Source organism: Zingiber officinale, chromosome 2A (genome assembly GCF_018446385.1).
Source record: "Zingiber officinale cultivar Zhangliang chromosome 2A, Zo_v1.1, whole genome shotgun sequence".
Taxonomy (NCBI): Eukaryota; Viridiplantae; Streptophyta; class Magnoliopsida; order Zingiberales; family Zingiberaceae; genus Zingiber; species Zingiber officinale.
Window position 1 is genome coordinate 129,663,286 of NC_055988.1, and position 21,212 is coordinate 129,684,497.

General features: G+C 42.1%; 1 protein-coding gene across 1 annotated transcript; it reads left to right on the plus strand.

Annotated features, from left to right (window-relative positions):
• Positions 1-3,492: 3,492 nt before the first annotated feature.
• LOC122040016 (acetyltransferase At1g77540-like) lies at positions 3,493-4,427 on the plus strand. Its single transcript, XM_042599403.1, has 2 exons — positions 3,493-3,852; positions 4,214-4,427. Exons 1-2 carry the CDS (start codon positions 3,556-3,558, stop codon positions 4,283-4,285), a joined length of 369 nt encoding a protein of 122 aa, XP_042455337.1. The 5' UTR covers positions 3,493-3,555; the 3' UTR covers positions 4,286-4,427.
• Positions 4,428-21,212: the final 16,785 nt, after the last annotated feature.

Sequence of the window (21,212 nt, forward strand, 5' to 3'; positions counted from 1 at the left end):
CATTATAGCAATAAGTGCCGTCGGCCGTCACGAAGCTGACTTTTTCTTGATCTTCACGGGCGAGCGGCACTTGGTGATAGCCCTGGTAGGCGTCGAGCATACAGATTAATTCGCAGCCGGCCGTAGAGTCCACCAGCTGATCTATCCGGGGCAGAGGATAAAAATCTTTCGGGCAAGCTTTGTTGAGATCCCGAAAATCTATGCACACTCTCCACTTGTTGCCTGGCTTGGAGACTAATACTACGTTAGCCAACCAGCTCGGGAACTGCACCTCGCGTATATGGCCGGCTTCCAGAAGCTTTTCCACCTCCGCCCGGATGATGGCATTCTGCTCGGCGCTGAAATCTCTTTTTCTCTGCTTTACCGGCCGAGCGTCCGGTCGGACATGCAACTCGTGCTGCGCTATGCTCGGCAAAATTCCGGGCAGCTCATGTGTCGACCAGACGAAGACATCATGATTTCTTCGGAGGCATTGGATCAATTCTTCTTTCTGCTTCTCTTCCAGATCGGACGCTATAAAGGTTGTGACCTCCGATCGGGTTGGGTGAATCTGCACTTCCTCTTTTTCTTCATAAATGAAAGAGGGTGGCTTTTCGGTGATGGCGTTTACCTCGATCCGGGGCGCCTTCCGAGCGGAATTGGCCTCTGCTCGGACCATCTCGATGTAGCATCGCCGAGCTGCTAGTTGATCTCCCCGCACTTCTCCCACTTTGTCCTCCACGGGGAACTTGATCTTCTGATGGAAGGTTGAGGCGACCGCTCGGAATTCGCTGAGAGCCGGTCGTCCCAAAATGACATTGTAGGAAGAGGGAGAGTCGACTACCACGAAGTTTGTTGTTCTTGTCCTCCTGAACGGCTCTTCTCCCATCGAGGTAGCCAGCCGGATCTGTCTGACCGGCTGAACTTCGTTACCCGTAAACCCGTAGAGCGGGGTTGTCATGGGCAACAGCTCGGCTCGATCAATTTGCAGCTGATCGAATGCCTTCTTGAATATGATGTTGACTGAGCTCCCTGTGTCAACAAATACGCGGTGAATAGTGTAATTGGCTATTACCGCTTTGATGAGCAGAGCATCGTCGTGAGGTACTTCAACTCCTTCCAAGTCCTTGGGCCCGAAACTAATTTCGGGTCCTTCTGCTCGTTCTCGGCTACAGCCGACCGCATGAATCTGGAGCTGCCGGACGCTCGCCTTTCTAGCTCGGTTGGAGTCTCCTCCGGTCGGCCCGCCGGCAATAACGTTGATCTCGCCTCGGGAAGTATTGCTTCTATTTTCCTCTTCCCGAGCGGACGGTCGGGACCGTTCTCTGGACGCCCGGCGATCCTCCTGCCTTGGAGAACGATGCCGATCGGGAGTTTGTTGCTGTGGCCTACCAGCTCGCGTCCGATCGGCTTCATGAGTTCTCTGTCGCCTATCGACTGAAGGCGACCGTCGCCCGGCATTCCGGGGTACGGGATGAGCCACGAAGGGAAGACTTCGGCAATCCCTTGTGTTGTGCGTATCCGTCCGGTGGAAGGAGCAGAACATCGGGGTCCATTTCTTCTTTGGCTTGGGCCGGGCGGCAGCTACCTCTTGCAGATCGGATTGCTTCGGCCCTTGGTCCTCTAGGCGGCTGATGAGCGGCTTGCTGTTTCCGCTCGGCTGGAGGAGCCCGCTCGGCTGGAGTTTCCTTTTTCCTTGCCGCTTGTGCTTCTTCCACGTTGATGTATTCGTTCGCCCGGTGTAGCATGTGATCATAGTCTCGGGGCGGCTTTCGGATGAGCGATCGGAAGAAATCCCCATCCACTAGGCCTTGTGTGAAGGCATTCATCATGGTTTCCGAGGTTGCCGTTGGAATGTCCATCGCCACTTGGTTGAACCGCTGGATGTAAGCTCGAAGCGATTCACGGGCTTCTTGCTTGATGGCGAACAAGCTCACGCTCGTTTTTTAATAGCGCCGACTGCTTGCATAATGATGGAGGAAGGCCGTTCGGAAGTCCTTGAAGCTTGTGATGGATCCGTCCGGCAGCCTCCGGAACCACCGTTGAGCCGATCCCGAGAGAGTGGTGAGAAAAACTCGGCACTTTACTCCATCTGTGTATTGATGGAGAGTGGCTGTGTTATCGAACTTACCCAGATGGTCATCCGGGTCGGTTGTCCCATTGTACTCGCCGATCGTCGGAGGCACGTAGTGCTTGGGCAGCTGGTCTTGTAGAATGACCTCCGAAAATTGGCGATTGATCCGCTCGGGAGATGCGTCCGCTCGGGGGGCTTTCCCTTTTCTGTTGTCTCGTCTCGGTATTTCATCCGAAGATGATCCCCGCTCTCGATTAGTTGCTACTGCTTCAGGAGTGCGGAAGAGAGCCCGATGGAATGGTACTGTCGCTGGTGGTGCTTCCGCTCGGCCACCAGACGCTGATGTTGCTTGTTGCTCCGGCCGCTCGGCTGTGGCTTTCTGTTTTTGCTCCACGAGCTTGGCGACCCTTATCTCGATCAGAGCGTCGAATTCCTCGTTCGAAAGCGTCACCATGTGTTGTCGTCCAGCCTCGTCCATTGTTCCCGTTCGGATGCAGGAGCGTTCCCACAGACGGCGCCAAATTGATCCTGTCCGAATCGCCGAACTAAAGGACGCTGGGCACGAGGCGCACTCCTAGTCGAGGGTGTAGGCCTCCGTCTGGTCGCACGAATCTCCGGCGAACCCTCCGACGCTCAAGTCAGGTAAGCAAGTGGTGGAAAAGGTGACTCCAAAGCTTGTAGAATGCGTACCTCCGGCGAAGGAAGGGGCTCTTTATATAGAGCGGTGAAAGAATTAATGCACGTCCACCGAGGCGCATACGTGTCCGCAGCCCATACCTCGGTATGTACCTGTCAAAGAGCTTACCTGACACCATACTGCTACAGTTCAATCACGTCTTCGATGGGACAACAGAACACCTTGTTGTCAGACTTAGAGTATGGTCTAACCATAGGACTTGACGGCTGTCAGAAGATGTTCCTATCCTTTACCCACCGCACGGCCGGGATGTCCGTCCGGACGGCCGACGCGAAGAGCGTCGTCCGGACGGCTTTAATTCCCTGCGCCGGCCGGCGGGAGCGCCCATTATGTCCTGCCTTCTCTTAGGCCTTCCGCTCGGTCATTATTTACTATTTCATTGAGCGTCGGAACCCCGACCCCTGTCAGGGCGTCTTTCACAATCAGACGTTTACGGGCAGGCCTATCGGTCTGCCCTTTTCTCCTGAGTTCGGTCGGCTCACCCTTCTTCGACGGACCACCGGGCCCTTTGACCTCCACGTGGCGTTGACCTCTCGTTAGGGGGTCCCGGGCTCTTACCACCGGATCAGTCCATTAAAAAAAAATCGTATTCTATCCTAGATATTAAGAAGGCGTTGCCAAAATTAGTTTATAATCTCACTTTTATAGCCTAATGCCTGAAAAATTAAGTAATGAATAATATATTAATTTTAAAAGGGAAATTTTCTCTTTACTCCGATTCTTTCCAAATTTTACAGAACAACTCTATAACGTAGTCTGTAAGAGACCGAGATCGAGATCGAGATCGAGATCGGGATTAGGGAAGATGGAGGCGAATCGGCCGACGGAAATCGTGTGGGACGAGAAGGCGCAGAGGTTCGAGACGGAGGACAAAGAGGCGTTCCTCCAGTACCAGATCAACGACATCCTCCTCGCCGCACCCGGCGAGGACGGCGAGCAGGAGAAGGCGAAGAAGCTACCGGCGGTGGCGATGGACATGGTGCACACGTACGTGCCGAGGAGCAAGAGGGGTTTGGGCCTCGCAGCCCGCCTCTGCGACGCCGCCTTCGCCCACGCCCAGCGCCACTCCATGCTCGTCGTCCCCACTTGCTCCTACATCTCTGTAATTTTCTCATCACTTTAGGATTCGGGATCCAGTTTTTGCCTTCCTGTTCGGTGATCCCGAAAGGGATTTTGTTTTCCCCCCAATTGCTTTGTTCGTAAACGAATGCTTCAAGCTAGAAATCTTTAACCTAGTTTTTCCGGATAGTCAGTCACAAGTGGTAGATTTTAAATAAGTTGTTAAAATAGTGAAAAAAATTGTTGGTTGATTTTAAATTTGTTTTTTTAACATATTATGATTCCAAATAAGTTGTTAAAGTAGTGAAAAATTGTTGGTTGATAACCTGAAGGGAGAAAGCTGCTGTGGTATTCCTTCATTGCTTTGAGAATGAGATACTCATTTGTTTTGTCTCCCTTGGCAGGAGACATATCTACCACGAAATCCTGCTTGGAATTCGCTGCTCTACAATGGCGAACTTCATTCATCGATGTGAAGATCCACCGATAAGAATTGTAAGCTAGTGAAAATAAATATATTCCTTGTCTAAGTTGAATTATCTGCATTACCTCACAAGCTAGATCACTTCTTGTAGAACCATAACTCTTATCAATGGAAATATTCATGCTCTCTTCTAATTTTATTGTGCCATTTTCTGAAATTGTTTCTGTTGCTGGCTTTGTTAAATCTTAAATATGTTCTGTTCTAGGTTCTTGCACGGGTAATTAGATTTAGAGTTTTGAAGTATATTTGAATAATTTGTTGCATAGACTCCTGATTTTTTTTTTTAAAATAAGAGTTCTTGTCTGATCATCGGATCTGATTTATTTTATAATTTTTTCAATTGTTCTGTTTAAGATGCATCATTGGTATAAATTGGTTAGCCAACTTTATGTTACATAGTAACTATGTGAATTCTGGTTACTTTAGTTTTCTCCAATTTGGCTTGATGTATAGAAGATTCAGGGGTAGAATTGCATTGCTCCTAGTGAAATTGATTTATGGTACTACTTATATAAAATCTACTTCTAAACCTTAAATATGAAATTAACTACTTTTAATTAAAATTAAATACACTGTTAATGGAGAGAGAAAAAAAGAATTCAGATAATATGTTGGTGATCATTTGCCATTATGGAGCCGGTTTCTTCAGTCAACTTGAATGGAATATTAATTTGATTAATTTTCTGCTCTACTGTGGGATAAGGTTTGGTGTTGTAATATTTTTTTATCCATTTCTGATACTGTTAGAAGAAAAGCACAAATGAGAACAGAAAAAGTTTATCAAAATTGCAGAATATACCGAGAAAAGGTTTTAGAATACCTGGTGAAGCTCAAGATCATCAGAATCCTTCCAAAGAGAAGGCTGGTCTGATTAACTTCGGAGATGATCGTTTCGATCTAACGGAGATTTTTTTACTGGTCATAAATCTGGAAGCGCATGTATCTCATCGTCTAGTAATTAACGTTTCAGATTTTTTATCCCATCGGAAAAAATCATCCTGCATCGTGTCATATTTAGGATTTAAATTATGGGTACTTGAGAATTATTGTAGCGTCGTAGTGAGTATAGAATATTTCAGAAATGGAGCTGCAAAGGAGTTTCCGTTATGTTTAAAAGGAGGGACCAGCTAAGCTTAACTTGGTGCTTACTTGGATAAATGACCTTAACATTATATCCATCCAATTGTTAAATTATCAAGATAACGTTGTCCTTCATCTGCTTTACTCGTGTTTACTCGTGACAATCATCATTGACATTTCCGACTTCTCTTCCTGAAAATCTTATGTTTTCCTTAACTCCTTCCTATTCACAATCAGAAAATAATGCTCTTGCTGCATTATTATTATTATTATTATTATTATTATTATTATTCAGATTTTATAATCCGATTAATTTTGGATAGACAATCCGACCTAATATTTCGTTCATCAAGTAAATTTCGAAAGCACGACATCTCAACACTCATGAGTCACTATAAATTCGATCGCCATAAGTGCATCATTGCAATTTTTTTTTTAATAATTTAGCAACAAATATTTACGATAAAAAATATTTGTTGCAAATTTACGACAACTTTTACAACAAAAAATTAACTTGCCGTAGTTTAGCAACAACTTTTGAAACAAAAATATTTTCATCTCCAATTAGCAACGACGAAAACTCATTGAAAATTAACGACGAAGTACCATATTCGTCATTGAATTTGCGACAAATAATGGATTCGTTGTATATTCTGCGATGAATAATTCATTCATCGCAACTTTTGTGATAAATTTAGGATTCGTCGCAAATTTTGCGACGAAATTAGTATTTGTTAAATCAACCGCAAGTGCACGGTTTTGTCATACGTAATAAAAAGATATCGAATCCACATGGATTGATTATAAGCACTAGAGATGTCTCACAACGAATTAGCAAAACGATCGACAAAGGTAATGAACGCACTGAGTAGCAACTAGAAATAGAAATGGAAAAACAAATGTAAGAATTTGGTTTTGTGAGAGTTCTAGAAGTCCGGTTCATTGTGATATTTATCAATGTAAGATGATCTACCAAGTCCTATCCTCAATTGTCATGATTTGCAAGAAGTTGTCGGTTTCCTCCTGCAGAAGTCAACCGACAAGAAATTTTTATCTATACATCTAGTAGTTTGATAGTTATGGTCTCCATGAAGTCCGTTAGCAGGGCAGTCTGTCACCAACGCCCCTCGGTCATACAACATAAAAGCACATCACCATTCAATCCACATAAAGGCATAAGGAATAAATACACTCAACCAATCCACCTTCTTGTAAGACCAACTTCACCCTTCAAGGTGATTCCCTAGATGCCCGTTAGCGGGGCAGCTTGTCACTAGCGCCCCTCGGTCATACGATCTAAGGAATCCCTCTACGAGATCCACACATGGCACAAACATCCAATCCAGCATGGAAATCAAATCCAAACACAATCATTCCACACAAGATCAAATAGATACAAAACATAACTGTTGGTGCGGTTAGCACTAACGATCTAACTCAGGTTTTGATGAATGACAAATCAGGTTAAGTTAGGTTTGTCGTTATTTAACACTCTGATCGAGTGTACAGGCTAAGTCCAGACAGGTCGACGGGCTGACCGGATGTCTGGCACGAAGTCCAAGCGGGTCGACAGGCTGACCGGACGCTTGGCACGAAGTCCAAATGGGTCGACGGACTGACCGGATATTTGGCACGAAGTCCAAGAGGATCGATGGGCTGACCGGACGCTTGGCACGAAGTCCAGCTAGGTCGACGGGCTAATCGGATAGCTGGCGAGAAGTCCAGACGGGTCGAAGGGCTGACCGGACGTCTGACAGGTGAGTAAAGGTAAGTCACTGGAAGGGAGTGACTGTGAGGATGCATTCCCGGAAAGGGAACATTAGGCGTCGATCCGGCTTAGATCCATTTCGGATATCTAAGTCGAGATCGTGACTAGATTATGGTCTCGGAAAGACGGAATCTAAGTCATACTCTTGATATTGAATTTATAAACTGTGCTAACACTTTGTTTTGCAGGAAACACATTATATATTTGCCTAGGACTAACCTTGTCTTGCAGGAGAAGGAATCTCTGGAGAAAGGTGGTCCGGGCACCCGGGAGGCAATTTCTATCCTGATTGCGTCGTCGCCACGTGGAGCTCGCTGGTTGGACCTGCCACGTCTCACCAGGGCACCCGGAAGGGATCTGGGACGCCCTGAGCCTCATATAAAGGAAGGGGCAGGGGTGGAGCTTCAACAACAACTGACAAGAAGATCTTCTACTACTTGCTCTACTGCTCTGCGCTCATGCGACGCTAACGAAGCTCCGACAACGCACTTTTTCCTTTTCGATTTATTCCTTTGTCGGTATTGCTTTTTTTTATCAACATTTCAGCACTTAGTTTGTAATAATTTTCGAACTGCTAGTGATTGGTCACCGAAAGCACTCAACGAGTGCGGGCTTTGGAGTACGAGTCGACACAGACTCCGAACCAAGTAAAATTATATTCACCCCCCCTCTATCGAACGTCTACAATCCAACAATAACAACATCATTGATATAGGAAATTGGCACATCCATGAGATTCTTATATCAAATCATACCACAAATACTCCCTTGGTCATAAAACAATGAATTTACTCTATAATGTAAAGATAGAGATCCGAAGACGAAAAGATCACAAACATTTCAACCCAAATCGAGAGAAGGGAATAGAAATGCTTATCTAGTAACGATGAGTGATTTTCGGAACCCATCCCTCGCTTCTGGAGTTGAATCTGAGATGGAAATGGCTTAGGAACACCGGATCACGGCTGGAGATTGACCCCAAACTTTATCTCCCCAAAAAGGGAGAGCCTCCTCCCTTTGAAAAGAGGAAGAAGCTCTTTATATAGTGCAATGCACGGTCACCACACGGTTGGTGTCACGGTCGTGTGGCACACATGACCCCTGCTGCTTTGCCCTCGACCAAAGTCACACGGCCGTGTGGCCTTCACACGGCCGTGTACTGTTCTTTCTCTGGTTGGCTCACACGACCGTGTGGCACACACGACCGTCCCAATCTTTGCCTCTAGACACCTCACACGGCCGTGTGGCACACTTGACCTAGGCTTGCCTCTTCTCTGGAATGCTGCACGACCATGTGGAGAAGTTGCTTGGGTCGTGTAGATCTACACGACCAGGTTTTGGTTATGTTTGCTGGGATGACACGGCCGTGCCAATCCACACGTCCGTGTCATTCTCCTCCTCTGGTGAAGCTACACGGCCTGTCTGCTACACATGACCAAGGTCATTTTCCTTCCCACTCCTTTGACACGGTCGTGTGGCTCACATGGCCAATGTTGTCTTCCTTTGCTTGTTGCCTAGATCAACCACGAACACCATTTTTTCTCTAAATTCGACTCCTGAAGATAGAAAATACACAAGAGCAGATCTCCGAATAAAGAAAAGTATTTATGCTGAAAGTAAGTCAAATAGTATGAAAATGTGTAGACAAAACATGCATAAAATATGTAAATGTGCATTAAAACATGCTAATCAAGTGTATACAATCTACCCACATCACACTCCCAGACTTAAACTTTTGCTTGTCCTCAAGCAAAATGTCGCAATCCAAACTCATGTGTTCTATAATGCATCATAATCCCTAGTGCACTTTCGTAACCCTATCTACAAGTTTCATTGATGAGCATGATCTTGGAAATAATTCAAGTATGACCTAAGCATAAGTCTCTTGTGCACAGTGCAATAAGTGACTCAAATCTTCAAGTTTCAATTTTTGTCCTAGTCAAGTCGTCATCCAATCGAGTTCCTAATATTCCCGGTGATAGACACTTACTTGCCACACACTTGGTTTATGTTTCTCAATCCACCGAAGGTCTCAAAGACGTGCTCGATATCAAGAGAAGCCCATCAATCATTTTCCCAGTAACCTAACTCGGTCTCAAAGGGGTAACTTGCTAGTTTTTACTCACGACAACTGTTTTTTATATCCCTTATTCAATTTTTTTTCAAGTGATTGCAATGTGCAACACTTGAACACAAATGCACATAAGTACAAATGTTGGGATATTTCGATTTTTTCAAATGAGCTTACATGATTTGAGTATCATCCAGTAACCAAAATGTAGTTTGAGAAATCACCATAGGCACTAAGTACTAAATAAATAAGAGGAATCATAACTATTTCAATGATATCAACTATTCAATTTCAAATAAAGTGAAAGTAAGATCCTTAAGGTTAAGTCAAGACTCAAATTTGTCCCCATACAATACTTAGCTCATATCCTGCTACTTAAAATAGAGAAAAGAGGTGCACTAGACATACTAGCATTATACCAATAACATCATGAATTAAGATATAAATGTGCTAACAATTTTGCTCTTAAACAAGTCAGCAGTAGAAAAGAATGATGTTCTCAATGTACCAAAAGGTTTCAAAGGACAGTCAAGTGACAGTCGAAAAACAAATAGAGCAACCAAAGCAAAGGAAAATGCAAGACTGAAAATGTAAAAAGAAATATAAAATGCAGAAATTTGAATCGAAAATGTAGAAATTTTCAAGTCCCCGACTTAAACTTTTCATCATCTTGATGAAATCAAAATGATGGAGGTGGTGGGGGAGGACGGGTAAACGGAGGTCGGGGAAATGGAGGCGTACGCAGTCGACCAACAGGAAAGCTCGGAAAACCAAGAGTCTCGCTCAAAATCCTATGATACTCATAGAGGGCATCAACTTGTTGATGAGTAACATTCATGACCTCCATGAACTCTCTTATTCTAACTTGATCCGTATCATAATCCTGGACAAATTCAGCCACTTGACCCTGAAAGTTTCTCATGAACTAAAAATGATCTTGCACCCCTCTATATTGGTCATCCGACAATCTGAAGCGGCCCTCCAACACTACTCGTTGGGCCTCTTGCTTCTCATGCAACGAGTCTAGAGAGGCACAAAAATAAAAAAAAATCAAATTTAGAGTGACTCGTACCATAGGCGAAAGAGTGCCTAGCAGGTTCCAAATGTTCGGATGACTGCAGGTGTCCAGATGTCAAGGGCTCACGATGGGACTCGATGTCTCCGGACAAGGAAGGGGCATTCTCGGGATCGACATCAGTGATCACCCAATTAATAGGGTTGTGAACAGAGGTCCGCTCGGGATAAGGAAGTGGTAGCGGAAACCCATCCTTTTTGGAAAAGGCAAAATCATTCTCATCCCGGCAAATCATTTTCATAGAAGGACATGCATCGATATCGATCATGTCATTGCCATGAACGACTTCTAACTCATCTAAATCACAACCCAAATTTATAGCTATTTGGGTAATCAATCCTCCAAATACAATCGATCCTAAGGATGCTTTCCCGGCTCTCACTAAGTTTTGTTAAAAATGGAAATCATAATCAAAGTCAACCTTATGTAACATAGCCCATAGAGCATAGAGTTCTACCTTCCTAACAACTTCATCGCTTTCCCTTCTACCAAAAATAGTTTTACTCATAACTCGATGTAAGTATCTAAAGATGGGGTTTTGCATATGGGAAGATTTAGCTCTAGAAGGCTCATAAGGATGCTCCAATCCGGTGATTTGATTCCAAAAACTATTCCAATTAAATCTAGGGTCAAACCTATGAGAGCCGCCGGTAGACAAACCAAAACAACTATTGAAATCACTAAATATCCACTGAAATTCTTGATTCATTAATCTGAAAGTAATCTTCCCAATATAATCATCTTCATTAGCATAATGGACATCTAATGAACTAAAAAATTCAAATATAATTCGAGGGTATGTAGGAAAATGTGTGTGTACATGATATCATCCCAATCTAGAGAGCTAATCATTCAATGTACATCATCTCTAATTCCTAAAACGTTTAAAACAATTGAGTCCAGGTATCGTGTACACACAACTTTCCTTGTGGCAATAATATCAAATTTAGCTTTATGATCTTCATTTCTAAAAAGGATATTGAATTCATTATTGTTACCTTCGTCGCATGCTCTCCGTTTGCCTTTGCCCTTTACGACCTTCTCCTTTCCCTTCTCCTTTGATGGTTCCTTTTCTTGGCTTGAAGTACCACTTCCTTTTTGAAGCTTCTTCAATAGGTTAGACATGATGTCGAGTTTAAAGAAGGGAAGAGTGTTTGGTTGGAGAAGTAAGATCTCAAGAAGGTAGATCGAAAAATGAAGATCTTATTTAAGGAGATTTCAGATCTTGAAGGTGGAGGAGATGGATTTCTATTCAGATCTAGATCTAGATCTAGATTCTGTTTATGAAGAAGAATGAGTGAGGGATCTAGATTTGTGAAGCAAAGAAGAGAAAATGAAGATGAGAGAAGTTAGAATAGAGGAAATTTGCTTGGTGGTGTGGCCAACACAGCTTTGACACGGTCGTGTCTTATAGACATGGTCAAGAAAAAGTGCTGCACACGGCCGTGTAGATCTACACGGCCTAAACTATCCTCCCCATGGCCAGATCTACACGGTCATGCCAAATGGCACGGGCACCACATGCACCTTCTCGGCTTTGCTCACACGGCCGTGTCTAACACACGACCATATTCTTTTCCTTTTATGCTGTTCTCGCACATCTGTGTGGCACACACGCCCCCCTTCATCTTCATTTCTGGAGTTCTCACATGGTCGTGCAAAGTTGCACGACCTTGACCTCCTTCTTCTCAGATGGACTCACACGGGCAGTGTGAGTCACACGACTTTGTGCTCCTCCACCCCTGTAAGTGTCACACGACCGTGTATGGTACACGATCAGGCTCTGTCAAGGTTGAAATCACTACACTTCCTCCTTGGTCACTTCTCCAATGTTTCTATGCCCATGAACTAATCATGGTCAGCTCATGAAAGCTATGTCCAACCTGAAAATAGAAACAAAATCAAATTAAAAACTCTAACTAATGAAAAAGATAACTCAAATTAAATCTAACAAAAGAACCCTTAGGTTGTCTCCCAAGAAGCGCTTGTTTTAGGTCATTAGCTCGACCCAGTCTCCGTTTCCACGGCTATACCCAAGGAGATACAGATTTCTCTCCTAGGGTTGAGTAGGTTCATTCTTCCCTCATTCTTGCCCTCGGAGGGCAAATGTATTTTTCACTTTTAATGGGAGGCCTTCTCTTAATGCTTGTCAGATCAGGTTCTTCATCCGACGGCCTCCCATGAGGATGGAAATTCCAATCCTCAAATTTACAAGCATCTGCACCGCTGCAAACACTCACCAGAAATGAAGAGACATGGTTAGAAGAATTAGATAAATCATATTCCAGCCTTTCCTAACCGATTATCAATGAAAGTTTATGATTTTTCACATCAATTATTGCTCCAATTGTTGCAAGGAAGGGTCATCTTAATATGATTGGAATTTTCGGATCTTCTTCCATATTAAGTACCACGAAATTTATGGGAATAATGCTCTCACCAACTTCTATCGGCACATCTTCCATAATATCCATAGGGTATCTGCAAGATTGATCAGCTAATTGTAGTGTCATTGTAGTAAGTTTAAAGTTTTTGAGCTCTAGCTTATTATAAATTGAGTATGGAATGAGGCTAACACTTACCCCCAAATCACAAAAAGTCTTTTCTATAAATTCAGTTCCTATTAGTGCAAGGTATATAAAAGCTTCCTGGATCTTGGAGCTTCGGGGAAGTGTTCTTTTCAAATAAAGCGCTACATTCTTCAGTAAGAGCTACGGTCTCGATGTCTCCTTTTTTCCTTTTGTTGGACATAATATCCTTCAAAAATTTGGAAAACTTCGACATTTGTTGAATCACATTAATCAAAGGTACCTCGACACAAATATCTTTAACTTTATCTAGAAATCTGCTGAATTCTTCATCTTTCTTCATCATGATTAATCGTTAAGGAAAAGGGATTACTTAACTTTGATGGTAAAGTGGAAGAGTCTCTTCAACCTTCTTGGTTCTCTCCTCTTCATCTTGTATCTGAATGGGTTCAAGTGTTGGAGGAGAGAGCTCTTCTTGACTTTTCATCCCTTTTGGAGTAGTCACTTGAGAATCTCCCAAGATCCGTCTGCTCCTCAGTTCAATTCAGTACAGTGTTCTATTGGGTTGACATCAGGTTTTCCTAGACATTATCGTGGTGCTCTTGAAGATGAGGAAGCTATCTGGGCAATTGGCTATCTTGTATTTTCTGGTGCTTCTTTGAATTGTCTATTCTCTAAGTGAGCAGCTTGATCTCTTGCTTCATTTCATTTTGATTGGAAATAACTTCTTTAATCATTTTCTCCAATTTAGAAAATTGATACCCTTGAGAAGATTGTTGTTGATAGTCTTGCTGTCCAGGCTGATTGCTTGGTTTAATCCCCGTGGATGGTCCTTGTTCTTGATTATTTCTATAAGAGAAGTTTGGATGATTCTTCCAATCAGGGTTGTATGTGTTGGAGTATGGGTTATTCTGTTTTTGATTGTAACTCATAATAGTATCACACTGCTCTATTTGATTAATTTGTGCAGAAATAGCTCCTTAAGGACATGAGTCTTCAGAATGATCTGAGCTTCAGCAAGTTTCACAAACACATACTATGGCGTTTATCGTGTTAGAACTTGTACCCATGTTTTCCAGCTTTTTAGTGAGAGCATCCAGTTTTGAAGACATCAAAGTAATTGCATCTACATCAAATTTTCCTGATGCTTTAGCTGGGGGTGCATAAAAATAACCTCCACTTCTTTCTATTGCCCATTGATGATGGTTTTACGCTACACTCTGAATTATATCCTCGGTCTCATCTAAACTTTTATTCACAAGTGTCCCTCCAGCTGCAGAATCTATAGACACCTTTGTATGATAATTGATGTCATTGTAAAAAGTATGTAAACCCAACTATTTTTCTAATCCATGATGTGAGCATTGTTTGAGCATATTGTTGTATCTATCTCATGCTTCAAATAAAGATTTTGAGTATGATTGTCTGAAGCTTGCAATTAGATTTCTCATGTGAGCGGTCTTACTTGGAGGATAGAATTTATCAAGGAACTGTTGCTTACATTTCTCCCAAGTGGTTATACTGTTTGTGGGTAAGGAATTCAACCATTGTTTTGCTCTATCTCTTAAAGAACCCCCAAATAATAGTAATCTCACTGCTTCAGATGGAACACCGTTCATCTTCATTGTGCTGCAGATTTTGTAGAAAATTTCAAGATGTTGATTAGGATCTTCATGTGGTCTGCCTTCAAACTGATTTTGTTGCACCATAGTGATTATTGCAGGCTTGATCTCAAAATTGTTGGCTTCAATAGATGGTCTTGTGATACTAGAACAGAGCCCTCTGGCATAAGGTGTTGCATAATCTTTTAATGGTTTGTTTACCATAGTAGAGCGTTCTTGTTCTTCTTGATTTCTTTGCAAAATCTTCCTTCTATGAAAAGTTCTATCAATCTCTGGATCAAGAGGTAATAGATTTCCTGCAAAGTTAGATATACGCATACAAGAGTAAGATCTCAAGTTTGTTTTTAGAATTTTTTTTACTCGAAAAACAAACTACATCAAAATGTTGAAAATATAAAATGTAGAATTTGAATTGCAGTAAGTTAAATTGCAAGAAAAAGTAAACAAAAATAAAAGGAAAAACAGAGTTTCTAAGACTAGTTACAACTATGTAATAGAAAAGAAAAGAAAGATCTAGTCTAACTCAAATGATTATTTCTAATGTTATAGACGCAGTCCCCGACAATAGCGCCAAAAACTTGTTAACTCAACTTGAAGTGCACGATTTTGTCGTAAGTAATAAAAAGATATCGAATCCACAGGGGCTGGTTATAAGCACTAGAGATGTCTCACAACGAATTAGCTAAACGATCGACAAAGGTAATGAACGTACTGAGTAGCAACTAGAAATAAAAATGGAAAAGTAAATGTAAGAACTTGGTTTTGTAAGAGTTCTAGGAGTCCGGTTTCTTTGTGATATTTATCAATGTAAGGTGATCTACCAATTCCTATCCTCAGTTGTCATGAATTTATAGGAAGTTGTTGTTTTCCTCCTGCAGAAGTCAACCGGCAAAAAACTTTTATCTATACCTCTAGTAGTTTGATAGTTATGATCTCCATGAAGTCCGTTAGCGGGGCAACCTGTCACCAACACCCCTCGGTCATACAACATAGAAGCACATCACCATTCAATCCACATAAAGGCATAAGGAATAAATGCACTCAATCAATCCACCTCATTGTAAGACCAGCTTCACCTTTCAAAGTGATTCCTTAGATGTCTGTTAGCAGGGCAGCTTGCCACTAGTGCCCCTCGGTCATACGATCTAGGGAATCCCTCTACGAGATCCACAAGTGGCACAAACATCCAATCCAACATGGAAATCAAATCCAAACGCAATCATTCCACACAAGATCAAATAGATACAAAACATAACAACATCATTGATATATGAAATTGGCACATCCATGAGATTCTTATATCAAATTATACCACAAATACTCCCTTGGTCCTAGAACAATGAATCTACTCCATAATGTAAAGATAGAGATTCGAAGATGAAGAGATCACAAACATTTCAACCCAAATCGAGAGAAGGGAATAGAAATGCTTCCCTCGCTTCTGGAGTGGAATCTGAGATGGAAATGACTTAGGAACACCGGATCACGACTGGAGTTTGACCCCAAACTTGATCTCCCCAAAAAGGGAGAGTCTCCTCCCTTTGAAAAGAGGAAGAAGCTTTTATATAGTGCAGGGCACGGGCACCACACGACCCGTGCCACGGCCGTGTGGCACACACAACCCTTGCTGCTCTGCCCTCGGCCAAGGTCACACGGCCATGTACTGTTCTTTCTCTGGTTGGCTCACACGGCCGTGTGGCACACACGGTCGTGCCAATCTTTGCCTCTAGACACCTCACACGGACGTATGGCACACACAGCTTGGGCTCGTCTCTTCTTTGGAATGCTGCACGACCATGTGGAGAAGTTGCTTGGGCCGTGTAGATCTACACGACCAAGTTCTGGTTGTGCTTGCTGGGATGACACGGCCGTGCCAATCCACACGGCCGTGTCATTCTCCTCCTCTGGTGAAGCTACACGGCATGTCTGCTCCGCACAGCCAAGGTCATTTTCTTCCTGCTCCTTTGACACGACCATGTGGCTCACATGATCAATGTTGTCTTCCTTTGCTTGTTGTCTAGATCAGCCACGAACATCATTTCTTCTCTAAATTCGACTCCTGAAGACAGAAAATACATAAGAGCAGATCTTCGAATAAAGAAAAGTATTTATGCTGAAAGTAAGTCAAAGAGTATGAAAATGTATAGATAAAACATGCGTAAAATATGTAAATGTGCGTTAAAACATGCTAATCAAAAGTATACAATCTACGCACATCAGTATTCTTTGCAAAAATCATTTTTTTCTAGCTCAACCAACCTCGGAAATTTCAAATTTATATAAAAAAAATGTTAAATCTGCGATGAACTTTGAAATTCGTAGCAAATTCTACAATGAACTTTGAAATTCGTTGCAAATTCTGCGCCGAATTCTAAAATTCGTTGTATATTGTATTTTTTTTAAAAATAAACTTTCCAAAGTAAGTTGAGGTGCCCAGAGAGTTCGGAATGATATGAAATTAGTTCTTATGGGTTCTTATAAATCCCCTGATCATATATATGCCCTCAAATATCAATTTTACCCAATATATTGAGATAATTGATTTTATAAAGGAGATTAATATTTTTCGGATACCTTCATGGTCAAACAATCACTGGTTGAGTAAAATTAGTGGTTAAGGACATTTATATAATCAGAGGATTTATAGGAACCCACAGAAACTAATTTCATCTCATTCCGCGCTCTCTAGGTACCTCAACCGAGCTCGGAACGTTCAAATTTATATAAAAAAAATTACAATCTGCGATGAATTTTGAAATTCGTTGCAGATGCTGTAATGAATTGTAAAATTCATCGCATAGTGTAGTTTTTTTTTTAAAATAAACTTTTCAAAATCGGTTGAAGTACCCAAAGAACTCGTAATGAAAGAAACCAGTTCTTATAAATCCCCTGATCATATAGATGCCCTCAAATATCAATTTTATCCAATATATTAAAATTATTGATTTTACAAAGGGGATTAATATTTTTCAGACATCTTTATAGTAAAAAAAATCATCGGTTGAGTAAAATTAATGGTTGAAGATATTTATAAAATTAGGGGATTTATATGAATTCATAGGAACTAGTTTTATCTCATTTCAAACTCTCTAGGTACCTCAACTGGCCTCAGAAAGTTCAAATTTATATATAAAAAAAAATCTCAAATCTACGACGAATTTTGAAATTCGTCGCAGATTATAAATATTATTATTATTTTTTAAAAAACTTTCTAAAACCGATTGAGGTACCTAGAAATCTCAGAATGACATGAAACTAATTCCTATGGGTTTCATAAATCCCCTAATCATAAAAATGCCCATAAAAAATAATTTGACCCATTATATTTTTTCTTAATTTGCTAAATCAATTATGTGCATGCAATACTTAGCTAAATTTCTATAGGAAGTTGTAGTTTAACAAGTCACACTTATTTTAAAATATCATAAGATGGTTGAGGTACCCAGAGAGTTCGAAATGACATGAAACAAGTTTCATTTTGTTCCTATAAATTCTCTAATAATATAGATGTCTTCAAATATTAATTTTACATAATATATTGAGATTATTGATTTTATGAAGACGGTTAACATTTTTCGGACATCTTCGAGGTAAAAAGTTCACCGATGGGATAAAATTAGTGGTTGAGGACATTTATAAAATCAGGGGATTTATAAAAACCCATAAGAACTTGTTTCATTTCATTCTGAGCTTTGTAGGTACCTAACCGGTCTTGAAAAGTTCAAATATATATATATAATCTTAAATCTGTGACAAATTTTGAAATTCGTTGCAAAGTCTGCGACGAATTTTAAAATTCATCGCAGATTATAAATATTTTTTTAAAAATAAACTCTCCAAAATCGGTTGGTGTACCCAGAGAACTCGAAATGACATGAAATTAGTTTCTATGAGTTCATATAAATCCCCTAATAATATAGATACCCTCAAATATCAATTTTACCTAATATATTAAGATTATTGATTTATGAAGGTGATTAACATTTTTCGGAGACCTTCAAGGTAAAAAAAATCACCAATGGGGTAAAATTAGTGGTTGAGGATATTTGTAAAATTAGGAGATTTATAGGAACTCATAGGAACTGGTTTTATCTCATTTCGAGCTCTCTAGGTACCTCAATCAATCTTAGAAAGTTTAAATTTATATATATAAAAAATCTCAAATCTGTGATGAATTTTGAAATTCATCACAGAATCTGCAATGAATTTCAAAATTCATCGCATATCTGCAACGAATTTTGAAATTCGTCGCACATTCTACAACGAATTTCAAAATTTATCGTAGAATATAAATATTTTTTTTTTTTAAAAATAAACTCTCTCAAACCGATTGAGGTACCCAGAGAACTTGGAATAACATAAAACCAATTTCTATGAGTTCATATAAATCCCCTGATCATATAGATGTTCTCAAATATCAATTTTATCCAATATATTATAATCATAAATTTTATGTAGATGATTAACGTTTTTCGAACACCTTTATGGTAAAAAAATCACCGGTTGGGTAAAATTATTGGTTGAGAATATTTATAAAATTAAGGGATTTATAGGAACCCATATGAACTGGTTTCATTTCATTTCGAGCTATCTAGGTACCTCAACCGACCTTAAAATGTTTAAATTTATATATAAAAAATATTTATAATCTGCGACAAACTTTGAAATTCGTTGTAGAATCTGCGATGAATTTGGCAACAAGTTTATTTTTGTCGCAAAAGAAACCTAAGTATTTAATCCGCCCGATCCGATCGCTTTCATCCTTTGCCCTAATTTTGGTTGGCGGTGGTAGCGTGAGGAGGAGATTTTAGTGCAGCAATTTCCGTCCAAGTAAGGCCGTCACCCCTCTCTTCCAACTCTGATGAGTCTACCGGCACTCAGCCGGTGGCAGGTGGCGCTGGGCCGCTGCTCGAGCCCATGGTTGGCACTGGCAGGCCGCGGGAGCCCGCGCCTGGCACTGGCTAGATGTGGGAGTGAGTGGCTGGCCCAGGCCGACCGTGCAAGGAAGTGCCTGGCCCTAGTCGGCCGTGTGAGGCAATGCCTCGGCCTGGCCGACCGTGCGAGGCAGAGCCTGGCCCTGGCCGGCCACGTGAGGCAAAGCTTGGTCATGGTTGGCCTTGCGAGGCAGTGCCTGGCCTTGGACGACCGTGTGAGGAAGAGCCTGGTCCTGGCCGGCCGCAGGAAGCAGAGCCTGGCCTTAGTCGGCCGTAGGAGATAGAGCTTGGCCCTGGCTAGCGGCGTGAGGTAGAGCCTGGCCCTGGTCGGTCGCGGGAGGCCACAGTTGGCCTTGGCCGTCCGCGTTTACTTACGGTAGACCTTGGACGACCGCGGCTGACCTTGTCCGGTTGCGGCTGACCCTTGCTGCCCTTGGCATGGCCAAGATGGCCGAGATTTATTGGCTGAACCAACCTTATAATCTTGTTTATAGCGAGCTTATTTGTGTTTTTCGACCTGTATAATTGACTGTGTATATTGTAAGGGGTGCTCCAGATGTGGCCACAAGAACCCATGCCGCTAGGCCGATCTACCTGGTCAGCCACTCTTCTCGGTCGACCACTCTACTGCTTGCCTGCCCGACCCTTTAGTTCGTCCGGCCTCTCTGCTCCACTCGTTCAGAAACTCGATGTTCGACAATCTCCTCTGCTCGACCTGTCAGCCACGCAGGACATTAGGTCGCTCAGCTAATTCGTCCACTTGCCTGCTCGACACTCGTCCACTCGGCCTCGTTCACATGACTTCTCATCCATTTGGACTCGGTCGCTCAGACTTTGCTACTCGGATGTTCTTCTCGCTCAGCCACTCTGCGGACAGCCCTTGGCAAAAATCAACCCCTGCTAGCTGTCTGAGATTATTTGCTTAGGTCATCTTGGCAAATAAGTGAATTTAATTCGGTGTATTTAAATTTCACTAATTTTCAAAATCTCCGGCATATTGTTTGTCCGGCACTCGAGTCTCATCCTACCCGAGAGTCGAGTGCTCAAGCCGTCGGGTACCAAGCTAGGACGAGTACCACAAGGTTTGTGAGGCTAGGGTGTCGAGTTACTCAAGCGCCAAATGCTTCCCAAGAGGAACGCAAAGTGTCATCGCCTGAGTCAGTTGAGATCTGAGTCGCTGACAACATAGTGCCCAATCTGTTGAGTCACAAGTAGGTGGCGAGAGTTGAGTTGGTCGAATGCACTAACTGGACTAAGCCTGAGTGGGAAAACAAAGCTAAGTTGGGAACGGAAATATTGAATGCTCATGAAGTATTCCCCGAGTCCGAGTTGGTCGCTGCCTAAGCACCAAATCGAAAAACTAGAAGTCGAGGTCTTTGTTTGACACAATTCCCTTAAAACAGATTCGCCTCACTTTTGATAGTGTTTCTGTTGGAAATGTGAATGGAATAAAGAGATGGAGACGAAGAGACTCTATTGTGCATGAGTTTAGTCCCACATTAGAAGTCTCTTGGCTTTGTTGTTGGTTTAAATTATGACACATGCATTGACGTTGTAAACATATGCATGGGGAGAGACTCTCTCACGCGTGAGTGCGCAGGGGTGGGTGCAAATCCAGGGTCCGGATTGTACCGAACCAAGGTTGACTCGTGCGCGAGCACGACTTGTGCATGTCGAATGCCGGACCGGTTGAGGTAAAATTTACCCAAAAGAATGAACCAACATATAGCCACTTGAATCTTGCTAAGGATGTAATGGAAGCATTAATGTGAAATTAATGTTGATTCCGTAACGTCTCGACATTAATGGCAGCATTAAACTCATTAATGGTGATTTGTAAC

What these genes read in the sequence shown, in the direction of transcription:
- LOC122040016 (XM_042599403.1), top strand. Translation starts at nt 3,556, where the DNA reads ATGGAGGCGAATCGGCCGACGGAAATCGTGTGGGACGAGAAGGCGCAG. An exon ending in CCACTTGCTCCTACATCTCT is followed by an intron (nt 3,853 to 4,213) that starts GTAATTTTCTCA and finishes CTCCCTTGGCAG; the next exon opens with GAGACATATCTACCACGAAA.